Genomic DNA, 12,662 nt, shown 5'->3' with positions numbered 1-12,662 from the left:
CGTTTTAGTTCACATTTTGTTTATTAGACGTTCTGAGATGTGTTCAGTGATACGACGACAGGCTTCATTGGCTGTAACAGAGTGATGTCATTAGTGGAGCCAGGAGCCTAAACTGGGGAAGCGGCAGGACAGGGCCGCACCTGAAGATGTCGACTTGAGCAGTGTGAGTGAAGACGCTGCACCAAACTTTGAGAAACTTTTCAAAAGGAACTTACTTGGGTTCATCTTCAGTTAAACTTGTCTTATAATGAGTCGTTGTGTTTAAAAGAGCGACTATCACCACAAGTGCACCTCCCAAACAGAGCCCTACTCGTGCTCTGGACTCTACTGACAATATTCCATGGAAAAATGTTTGGACATGACCTCACAAATATCTCATCACCAACAAGCAAAGAAATCTGCTACAAACTTTTACATCACTGTTATCCACTAAAGAATCATCTTAAAAGGGAAGAGGACACAAATTGTACATTTTGCAAACTGAAAAATGAAACCACCTCTCACTTATTTTGGACCTGCCCAGTGTTTTTGGAAAGAATTTATAAAACATATATGGCCAATATTTCAGTACTGCTTTACTGCAATACAACTTTTATCTTGTCTTTTTTTTTTCTTGCAGTGGCTGGTGGTGGTAAATAATAAACAACAGTAACATAGTCTAGCTCAGGGGTGTCAAACATATGGTCCGGGGGCTGGATCCGGCCCTCCAAGACCTTTAATGTGGCCCTCGGCTGATTTTCTACTAAAATATTTTAATTATATTTTCTATTAAAATATTGGTAATTTTCTGTGGTGTTTATCACAGCAGCATCTCCAGTGTCTCTGTACGTGGCCCCTCCCACCAGAGCAGCACAAATGAAGACTTGTCTCTTTCCAAACGCTCTTAAAGGACGATCGTTTTGACTGTTGACCGTGACACCCTCATCAGAAAAATGTCCAACATGAGAAAAGTGGAGCTGAGTGCAGGATTTTCCAAGAAAAATTGACTTATTCCTATTTACATACAAGTTAATGTTAAAACATTGTGTTGAAATTGCATTTTTCTTAAAGTTTCAGGTTGTTCATAATATTATAATATTTTGTAAAAGAAAGAGTTCATCAATTTAAAAACATAAAAATTCTGTAATAGATTTGCGTTTCTCTGCACAAATATCTGAACTTATTGTTATTTTTGGGGTATATATGGCATGAGTTTTCTGATCCGGCCCCTTTGGGATCAAAATAGGTTGAATACAGCCCTGGGACCAAAATGAGTTTGGTCTAGCTAGTATTAGGCAAAACTAGCTCTTCTGTAATCCAAAACAAGCCCCTCTCTGCAGTTTTTGCCTGATGTAGAGGCGGTTTTATTGGCGCAGGAAGTGAAAGTGCTTCCTCTCTCACTGCGTTTCTTTTATGAGCTGTGCGCCTTGGGAACTGTTAAATTCTCCCTAATACTATGAGATATAGACCAGTGATTTTGGCTGAAGTTTAGCTGCAAATCCTGATCTGATGGAGATTGAGTATGTAATCAAAAGACCAGAGTTAGACCAATGGAGCAGACTAGAGAAACAGCCAGGTGGTGTATGGAGAATTATACTTAATAAGATTTTTATATTGCTTCTTGAGGGTAATTGTGAAAATTTAAAAAGTCCATATTATGTTATTTTCTGATCTATGTTATAATGTTGTTTCCTCATCACAAACAGACCTGGAGTTGTGTTTTGTTTCATTCACACGTTTAACACACAAACACTGCATTTTTAAGCTGTGTTCTCTTCTCAAACACCTTGTAATGTCACGCGATAACACAGGAAGTGCCCCAAACACCTTCACTAGAATCATTTGGATGGTTTCAGCCCTGGAATTTCCAAACTCTGCTGAACTAAAGGTAAAGGGATAGCTGTGAAGCCAAACATGTTCATTTTGTCTTCTTATGTAATTTAACTTCTTAGGTTCTTTTTAAGTCAAGTCAAGTCATTTTATTTATATAGCACATTTAAAAACAACCATAACAAGTTGCACCAAAGTGCTTTACAGCATGAAACACAACATAATGAAAACACTAACACAAATATAAAATATTACATAGACGAGTTACTTGATGCATAAAAATAATAGTTTAAAATAGAGCTCATGGGCTGTTAAATGCCATCTTGAAAAAATGTGTTTTTAGGAGGGTTTTAAAGTGAGATAGGGAGGAGCAAGATCTCAGGGGAAGAGGGAGGGAATTCCAAAGCTTGGGGGCAACAACAGAGAAGGCTCGGCCTCCCCTGGTTTTGAGGCGGGATGGTGGGATGGACAGGAGGTTGAGCGAGTTTGACCTGAGAGACCGAGAGGCTGTGTGGGGGGTTAAAAGATCAGTGATGTATTGTGGCGCAAGTGAGTTAAGTGATTTAAAAACAAATAATACAATTTTAAAATCAATTCTGTATTTAACAGGTAACCAGTGGAGTTGGGCTAGGATGGGTGTAATATGGTCTCTCTTTTTGGAACCGGTGAGCGGCAGCAGCATTTTGGAATTAACTGTGAACCTGTTGATGGAGGATTGTGGGAGGCCTGAATATAGTGCATTACAATAGTCCAGTCTATTTGTTACAAAGGCGTGTGAATGATTGTTTTAAAGTTATTGAATGATAGGATTGGTTTTTAATTTGGCAATTTGTCTGAGTTGAAAAAAGCTAGTTTTAACAACATTTGCGATCTGTTTGTCAAAGTTTAAAAGAGAGTCCATAAAAACACCAAGGTTCTTTGCTGAACCGTGCAAATTTGTGGCAAGAGGTCCAAGGTCAGATGTGAGGGAGTCAGTGTTAGGTCCAAATAGGATAACTTCAGTCTTATTTTCGTTTAGCTGAAGAAAGTTAGAGGACATCCAGTTTTTTATTTCCACAAGGCAGGTATGGAGGGTAACAAAGGATGAGACGTTTTTTGGGGAAACAGGAAGATAGAGCTGGGTGTCGTCAGCATAAAGGTGGTACTTAATCTGATGTTTTTCTAGGATTGAACCCAGGGGGAGCATGTATAAAGAAAATAAAAGAGGCGCTAAAGACAATACTGTAAAGTGTTTTTACCTTGTTGACATATTTGGGATGGTAGCTGCAAGTCATCTTCAGAACTATCACTGGTGTTGGTGGTGATGTGTTGTATATCAGCCGTTGTTACTTCCTGTAAGCGTGGTCAGCCTGATGGACCTGGCAGGCACCAAAAGGAATGCGAAAAGGAAACATCAGGGAGACTCACCGGAACACAAAAAGATAAAGCAGAACAGGAAAACCTAAAATCCGCCATATCAGACCAATGTAAAAGGAACAACCACATTCTGGACTGGGAAAGGGTTCGGGTCATTGGATCGGAAAACAGCAAGTTCAAACGCTGGATCAAGGTCACTGAAATCAGGAAACGAGGCACGGACAATATGAAGCGTGATGATGGCGCGTTCACCGCCACGCCCACAGGAAGTAACAACAGCTGATCTACGACACCACCAACCACTGGGGACAGTTCTGAAGGTGACATGCAGCTCTCAGCCAAAACATGTCAACAAGGTAAACACACTTTACTGTATTGTCTTTAAAAAGAACCAAGAAGTTAAAGGATAGCTGTGAACTTGAAAAATACCACTACATGACATCACAAGGTGGAATAGAGCATTTTGAGCTTTGAAGATATGAAAATAAAAACAACTTTTAGTTCTGTAACCTTTTCGCCTCCTGTGTCTTTAATATGTTTGATCCAACTGGGGTCGTAATGTATTGTTTTGATCTTTTTTGTTCTGAGCGCAATTTGTAGATCAACACGTCTGACCTTTCAACAACTGAAAAATAAAAAAGATTCAAACTGTAAGAGGAGACTACTAGTATTTAAAATCCAAAAGTTTTATTGCAATAGATTGGAAATACTGTTAATAACAACAACAACAACAACAACAACAACAACAACAGTACAACTAAGCCGAAACTATGGAAGATCATTTGTTCCATCAGATTTTGAATTTCTCACTTTGAATTTTTTAAATCTGAAAAAAGAATTGAATTACTTTTATTCTGAATTTTAGTTGCTGAAATTTTAAGTATACTTTTTCCAATACATTTCAAATTCAAAATAAAAATTTCACCTTTTAAACATTCAGCACAGATATTTTCAAGCCCTCAAATTCTAAAGAAAAAAATTCAGAGTGTAAAATTCGCAGTGAAAAATTTTATAGCAAAGATCCAAGATGCCAAGGCAAAAGCAATCGATCCTAAGTGAGTGAGGAGGACAGAGGCCGTTTCCCATTGACCGTTCTCATTTGTGGGCGAAGAAGAACTACAACGTGAAACGAATAATGATACAACAATAAATTACTTTTATTTACGTTTCCAACTTCTCCGTTCCTTTACTTTTCACGTTGTAGTTCTTCTTCTTCACTTGCCGCTCGATCAGTCTGTCGGAAAATAGAGTCCCGCGGTCAGTTCCGTTGTGGCTTTTTAATGTGTTGTGGCATTTGTATTTGTGTTGTGGCATTTGTATTTGTTGGGCCGTTTGCATTAAAATAGAGTCCCATGGTCATTTCCACCTTTTTTTGGTGTGTTGTGGCTTTTTGTTGTGTTGTCGCATTTGTATTTGTTGCTACGTTTTCGTTTGTTGTGACCCCTCTCGGCTTCCATAGTTTTAGTTGATACTTTGTACAGAACTTTTTAAACTTGAACCACTAGAGGGAGCTGTTTAACCGCCCAACCATTTTCTCTCTCCTCTCCTCATGGCATCAGTCAGGCTTTAACCACTAGAGGGCGACACCTACTAGGACAAACTCCAACAAAAGATTTTAGATAGTTTCTTTTTTTTTTTTTTTTTTTTTTTTTGTAACAATGTTTTTATTTCGTTTTGTACATTATAAAAGCACAACCACACAATCTATCAGTCATGTACATAAAAAAAAAAAAAAAAAAAAAAAAAAAACAACCAAACAAAAAAAATTACAGATCAACCTAATAGTTAGAAAATTAAGTTATAGCCATCCATACATTTTTTTTTCCCCAACCCAAATATAAATAAATATAAACACATATATACATATACACACACCATAAAATATAAAATGTATACATATATACATACAAAAAATATATATATAATAGAAATAAATAAGATTTTAGATAGTTACGACAACTGCAGTTAACTCTACTGGACGTGTCTGGATCTATATTTGAATGACTTAAAATAATCTCGAGCCAAAATTTCATTAGACATACACCGCAAAAGTTTTATCATGATTGGAGTAAATTTCACTTGACGGGTAAAATGATCTGCCAGTGGAACAAGCACTTAAAATATGAAAAATACATCTGGCTACACTTAAAATGAGAAAAACAACAACTTTTTGGAATAAAAATAAGAAACAAAATGGAATGTTCCTTGAATTAAGAAAAACACACTTATTTCATTGGGAGATAATTTTGCTTGTCAAGTTGAATCGACTCAAATAAAGTAAAATGTTCTTAATTTAAGTCATTTTAACTTAACTAGATATTACTTTTTGCAGTGTATACTTTCTTCATCTTTTATTACATTACAGTCAAAAGTGCTCATAGGGTTAATAGACTGTCATTTTGTAAAAGTTCCTGCTTGTGTTCATGCTTTTACATTTGGAAAGATGCACTACATAACTTTTCTGGTACTTTTTTCATTACCTTGTCTTTATGGAGTTGTAATTCCTTTGCCCTGGAATGTTCCATGTTATGACATTAAACATATCCATCTAGTATTTATTCAGTACAGATGTTTCTGTTGCTCACAAATACAAATTTTTATAGGAGTTATGATTGATGAAGGTCTAAACTGGAGTTTGTCTCATATAAATGACACAAAAGGCAAAATTTCCAAAGCCATTGCTGTTCTGCATAAAGTCAAGTTCTCACTAAATAGTACAGCATTATTAACTTTGTATAACGCTATAATACACGCATCAAGAATCTCAGACTTCCGGTCATTGAGCAGTTCATACTGGGAAGGATTTTCAGAAAAAGTGAGCATCAAACCGCCATGTTTGATTTTACAGTGGGATGCGTCTATTGTCAAAGCCGATCTTTTCAAGTCTTTTAAACCATATCACTTTTGTTTCTGGTTCTGATATTGTCATATTTTAGTTTGGGGATTCGGACATCGTAATTGTGTGGTTGTTGGATGTCCTAACAGCAGAAAACGGCTCCAGAAATTTGTTTGCGAACTCCATAGATGCAAAAGTAAATCAGATGTGTGTGACTGCAAACCTCTGTTCAAACTGTTTCCCTTCCCAACGGAATTGAAAAATAGTCAAAGGTGAAGGCGATGGGCAGTATTGTTACACGGGAAAGATGAAAAAGGAAACTTTGACTGCCTAAATCATCCCGAGTTTGCAGCGAACATTTGTATGTGGAGCGCCATTAAAAAGAAAATTAAAAATACCACATGACAGCACACAAGGTAACAGTTTTAAGAAGGATTTGTGTGTTGTTATGTGTGTGTGAATGAAACAAAACACAACTCCACTAAGCCCTGATGAAGAGCAGTTGGGTCGAAACATGTTGGCTTTGGCCATCTAAATAAAGGCCTTTTCTTTTTTATATTTTTCCTTGTGTGATTTTTACTTCTTTGGAGTGCATGGATTGTGTTGTGTTTAAAGTTTTGAGCCTTTTTCCAAGAGCACCCTCTACCTGCTCCCACTGATTGGAACAGCCACATTTTTATTTCTTCTTTCTTTTTTTTTTTTCTGTACAGCTCCAGGTTTGTTTTTGATGAGGAACATTATAACATAAATCAGAAAACAGCGTAATATGGGCCCTTTAAGTGTTGAAACTTATATTTGGGGATAAAATTAAATAAAAATCCCCAAATAATATGAAGCATTATTATTATTATTATTAGTAGTAGTAGTAGTAGTATTTATTTATTTATTTATTTATCCATCCATATTTATCTCGGGGGCAGCAGTCTAAACAGGGACTCCCATACTTCCTTCACCCCAGACACGTCCTCCAGCTCCTCCTTATTTATTTATTTTATTTATTTATTTATTTGTTTTTTGTTTTTTTTCATTTCATTTTATTTATTTATTTATTACTTTGAATACTCCTTTTTGTTTAATTTGTGTTTGCGCACGGATGATGCACGCCATACCCAAAAAAAATGCGCGCAATTACGCACGGATTTTCCATGGAAACAGACTTGTTATCGACTCGGTGCAAATCATCAGTAATTAGCCCTCGGTGAGCGTAACTGTGTCAGGTAGTGCTGTTGTCACGCGGAGGTTAAATGTCACTTCCCCCGCGGAGACTGCACTGTCCCGAGCGCGCGGACAGCTCCACGCCTCGGAGCCAAACTCTTAACAAGGTCACTGAGCCGAGGAATGCGCCGGAGACGGTGAGTCCAGCGGAGTCCAGCAGCTCTTACAGGGTGACAACACAAATAGTTGGTACGTGAGTTGTCACTGTGTATTCCTGCTAACCAAACGAGACTCAAAATCACGTGGTTATGTTGTCTGAACGCTTCGTATCGATACTACAGGAGGTTTATCCGGCGTGGAGAGACGCATTACGCACACCCAGATCACCCAACGGAGTAATCTAACTTTAATCAACGAAGCTTTGCGTTTTGAAGTCTGACACATTTTCTGAACGTGCAAATAAGCAGAACTAAAGGAGATGTGCTTAAATCTAATGTTAAGCCCAAACAGAAATCAAACGTGTTTCATGATGGCTTTACTGTATACATTATCTAAAAAAACAATTTATAGTCTTGTAAGTTTTGTAAATGTATTATAATGACTGTAAATAATGCCACTATAAAGGCTAAAGGGTGAAGCATGGAGAAATCATAAACCATTTTAATCGTTTGTTGCCACATAATTGTAAAAGTGTAGGATAGTCATTGTATATTTATTTTTATTACTAAATTGGCCTATTTAATCTAAATGGTGCGCGCTGCTGTGTCAGTTTTTTCTAATACTTTCACCATATTCAAATTAAACTTGAGACGTGAATAGAGGTGCAGAAATGACTCAGATCTGAGGTTGAAGTCGTACATAAAATTCATTGTTTATTTATTTTACTTCTCGTTAAAATTGCCTATTTTTATCTGCAATGGCGCGCACTGCTGCATGTGTCCATTTTTCCTTGTTCAAGTTAAACTCTTGACATGTGAGTAGAGAGCCTCATATCACTGAAATGACTCAGATGTGGAGATATTTTTGCACGAGTCCCGTGTTGACACTAAACCTGCGCCACTTGTTCGCAGTGTTTATTCCAAACGCGTAAGTGGCGTTGAAGCGCGCTGCGAGTGCTCCGTGTTTAGGTTTGACACTTCGTAAAGGATCATTAAGAGTCTGGCCTAATGTGCTCATAACATGTTTACGGTCCCGCTCATCAGAAATCGGTCATTAGAACCTGAAAACTTTATTTATAGAAGCAATAACCAAAACGTAAATTGATAAAATTCCGTACATATTAATTTTAATGAGAGAAATAATTTAATCCAAGAGACCATCAACAAAAATGTCATCTGGGACATATGTCTAATATTATAATGATTTAAAAGTTACATAGGCTACTTTAAGTTCATATGAGTTTATTTTTATAATCTGTTTTCTATTTTCTAACGAAGCTAAATTGCATCGACTCATTTATTGTGAAATTACATGCGTAAAATGTAAGTGCGATTGACTCATTACCACCTTTTTCTTCTTAAACCAGTAATTTATCCTCAGAACAATGTACTTTACTTAATATATTAATATAAACTCCTGTGTTTGCATGTTTTTGCTCGGATGTGCCTGGTTTGTTTCAGGTGATTCATATAAACATGCAGAGGTGTGTGCGTAATTACGCGCGGATAACGCACCGCAAAAACTCTCCCCTGGGTTAAACGAAATACGTGCTGTGGGTTTGTTACCTCGGGATAGTATCGGAGCCCATCGGGAGGGTGTGTGTTTGCCCCTGTGGTGATGAGAGGGCGGAGGAGGGGGGGCAGACAGAGGCGAGGGGAGTGTCTCTGGGGAGTTTTCTTGAATGGGCTACCTGCGGTGCGTCCGTATATATTCTCCTCCCTCAAAACCAAAGGCCAGTCCTGAGAGAGACGCTCTCACTGCCTCTTTTCTTTCGGGAGTCTCTATTCGGGATTATTATGAACGCGTTTAGCCACCACCCCGCGCCAAACACGCAACAGAGCAACCCCATACAGCACCACAGCGCGCAGGACCTTCTGGACATGGCGGTGTACTGCGACAACTACGGCGTCTACCAACAGAACCTGCACCACCACCAGAGGCCTGCTGCTGCGTCCGGATACGGCCTTGGAGATTACACCTCTCCTGCCTCAAATAACCCGTACTTGTGGCTCAACGGGCCCGGCATCAACTCCTCTCCGTATCTCCCCGGGAACAACTCTTCCTCCTACATCCAGTCCGGATACGGGTCCAACCAGCGGCAGTTCCTCGCGCCTCCAGCGGGTTTTGGAGGCGCAGACCTGGGATGGCTCTCTATCTCCAGCCAGCAGGAGCTTTTCAAGATGGTCAGGCCGCCGTACTCCTACTCCGCGCTCATCGCCATGGCCATTCAAAACGCTACGGACAAAAAACTGACCCTGAGCCAGATCTACCAGTACGTAGCAGATAATTTCCCGTTCTACAAGAAGAGCAAAGCGGGCTGGCAGAACTCTATTCGCCACAACCTGTCACTCAACGACTGCTTCAAGAAAGTGGCCCGGGATGAAGATGACCCCGGTAAGGATTTCTGTACCAAAAAATTAAAACGTGTCTGAACTAATCTCTACATAATTATTTTGTTGCGTAATAAAACAAAGCGAATTGTCTGTTAAGAACTAATGTGTGTCTGTGCGTAAAGTTGTGCGTAATGAAGCGTGAAGTAGCTGCATTTCAACAGGTGATTTATTGTTTTTCCTGCTTCATTTTAGGAAAAGGAAACTACTGGACTCTTGACCCAAACTGTGAGAAAATGTTCGACAACGGCAACTTCCGCAGAAAGAGAAAGAGGCGCGCGGACATCACCGGAGCCGACAGCACCACCGTGTCTCCCCCGCTCAAATCCGGAGACACCCCGCCGCCTCACAAGCTCTCCGACACGGCCAGCCTCATGAGCGCGTCCCCGCAGAGCATGCACGGTTCCCCGACTTCCACCGAGTCCAAATCCTCCCCATCTCCGCCTGCTCCGGAACATAGCCCGTGTTATAACAGCTTCGTGTCCAACGTCAACTCGCTTTTGGCGGAAAACCATCACGGGAGAAGTATAACGGAGCGGGATTACAGTACGGGACATCTCGCGGGACTGTCCCAGAGCAGAGAGGGCATGTCAGGACTCGGCTCCTACTCGCCCACGTTAATCTCTCCTCTGAACTCTGAGAACAACAGAATGAACTACTACTCGTCAGTACAAAGCCTGTCCAACCATTTTAGCGTCAACAACCTCATATACAACAGAGAGGGCTCCGAAGTGTAGACAGTTTTACGCATGGACTTTTGTTTTTTTCTACGCATTGTGCCATATTTAATCCAATACCAGTGCCTTTTACGATATCAGTCAGTTTTATGAATCAAACCTTATGTACAGATAATATTTTTGCAAAGTGTATTTTTAGAAGCAATTGTGTTTTGTATTATATTTAAATGCTCAGTGTTTGAATAAAAGTCACTTATTTTCTTTAATTACGTTGTCAGACTTATGCGTCTTCCAAACTCTCCTTTCCTGTAGCGCAAATTGATTGATAAATTTGAAGTTTACACGCGATCAGTTCATGTAAGTTGTTTATATTGGCCTATTGCTAATTATTATTCCATTTATTAGTGCGCAAAAACAGATCGTGCGCAAAACAAATTCGATTTCACTTTATGTTATTGCGACAGATCATCCGGAAAACTTTTGCGCAATTAGACTTTTTAGTGTGTCTTGATAGGAAAAATACGTGTAAACTGTCATATTTATCGCTACATTTGAGTCATCCCAAACAGAAGCTTTACGTAATTACGTAATTGCGTTACTTTGAGTTAACAGACTCAACGTGGGTTTAATCGGATATTTTTACAGTTTTGTAGTATCCCGGAGAAACTTCTCACCCAAAACATGAACAAATTTTAAAGAACAGATAATGGCATGGAGAATATTTGCTAAATTATACAACCTGTAGCTAACAATGATGCCGGTATATTTGTTTTCACTGTAATAAGTCAGAAAATTATTATTTTATTTGTTCAAATATTAAGATAAGTCAGAACATCACTTTTATTAATTTTCATATCTTATTCATAAAAAATATTTAACTTTCTTTGCGTCACGTGACCTTTTACTTTAAACCGGAAGTAAACAAAGTAGCCGCGAAAGACAGAAAAAAAAAAAAAAAAAAAACGATCGAGAGAAACAAAAAAGTTGTAAAGAAAAGACGTCAAACTTAAAAGAAACACCACTTAACTATCACTGGTGATGTATAAGCGAACACCCTAAATATATTGTTTTGAATTCTGTGTTTATTTAAAGGTATTTTATGTAAAGCTGAGACATTTTTTTCTGTTTGTCCTTTTTTTTTTTTAGTTTTCACGGTGTCCACTGTGCTGATGGAGTCGAAGATGAACGAGAATAAACATTGACACACTTGATCATCAGTACGGAGCGTGAAGTCCTTTATTTGTGAAGAAAACCAGGGTAGCTACACAACCTTTTTGATTGTTTTGTTAATTGGAAGTGCCGAAGAAGTGGCTCTCTAGACTTAAAACGGGTTGAAAACACGGGGCAATAGTTCTCTCTCTCTTTGGCTGCTCTGATTAAGCCCTCGCATGTTCCAGTGATACATAAACGGTCTTAAAGCCGTCAGCACTGTCATATAATCCACAGTATAGTCGCTGTGAGCGGTGAAGTGCGCGAGACACACACATTTTCCGCTTGTCACTTCCAATAGGCCCGGTCCAGCGCGCGCACTCGGACCTTTTCCTCTCCTCCACAGGTTCACAAGTTCAGCGCGTGTCTGGCCTGGTTTTGGACTGCTCCTGTTTGAGTTGCTTAATTTTTGCACCTGTCTCCGTCTATTGCCTTAATCCTGCCAAGTGACTAATGGAAATATTTGAATAATGGGTTGATTTAATCTTTTTTGGCAACACGCTTAATGTAGAGTGCAGTTTTGTTATTTTATTAAAAATACAGTTACTGGAGCAATAAAATACATAAAGGTGCACCGTGTAACATTTCTGTTGGAGGGTTTGACCACCTGCTTGTAGTATCTCCATGGAGATATTACTGTTTTGTAGGGACGTAACGATATCCAAATCTCACGGTACGATATTTTCACAATATCTAGTTCATAGTACGGTATTTATTGCGATATTTTGGGCCTTGACAAGACTTAATCCAAAGAACTAAGACTTAAAAGTGTTTAGAACTGTTATTTCTTCTTGTAGTTTTCGCCAAAATGGAGCAAAAGGATCATGGTCGATGTAGTTCCCACTGTTTTTTTAGCTATTGCTGCACCATAACAATGAATTTAAGCAAAGAAACTTGTGATTCAACATATTGTGATGGTCCACGATATTACTGAGAGACTTTTGACGATACAATATCATGATATTTTGGTTATTGTTACACCTCTCCTGCCTTGATTATTCCACAGTATGGAAATAAACTTGGAAATCACAATGGTTAATGGTTAGATCTACGGAGAAGCAAGTCTACACA

The 12,662-nt window shown here is 38.8% G+C and overlaps 1 protein-coding gene across 1 annotated transcript; it reads left to right on the top strand.

Moving 5' to 3' along the window:
- Window positions 1-9,041: 9,041 nt before the first annotated feature.
- Window positions 9,042-10,522, top strand: foxi1 (forkhead box i1). Its single transcript, XM_020940691.2, has 2 exons — window positions 9,042-9,709; window positions 9,901-10,522. Exons 1-2 carry the CDS (start codon window positions 9,112-9,114, stop codon window positions 10,440-10,442), a joined length of 1,140 nt encoding a protein of 379 aa, XP_020796350.1. The 5' UTR covers window positions 9,042-9,111; the 3' UTR covers window positions 10,443-10,522.
- The last annotated feature ends 2,140 nt before the right edge of the window (window positions 10,523-12,662 follow it).

This window comes from Boleophthalmus pectinirostris, unplaced genomic scaffold (assembly GCF_026225935.1).
Source record: "Boleophthalmus pectinirostris isolate CB_2022bp ecotype Guang Dong unplaced genomic scaffold, ASM2622593v1 HiC_scaffold_14, whole genome shotgun sequence".
NCBI classification, from domain to species: domain Eukaryota; kingdom Metazoa; phylum Chordata; class Actinopteri; order Gobiiformes; family Gobiidae; genus Boleophthalmus; species Boleophthalmus pectinirostris.
The sequence above is the reverse complement of the archived record's forward strand: the minus strand, read 5'-3'. Positions and strand labels throughout refer to the sequence as shown.

Bases quoted from the DNA above. Each gene is read 5' to 3' on its own strand.
- foxi1 (XM_020940691.2), top strand. From the start codon at position 9,112: ATGAACGCGTTTAGCCACCACCCCGCGCCAAACACGCAACAGAGCAAC. The intron at 9,710-9,900 runs GTAAGGATTTCT...GCTTCATTTTAG, and splicing joins CCGGGATGAAGATGACCCCG to GAAAAGGAAACTACTGGACT.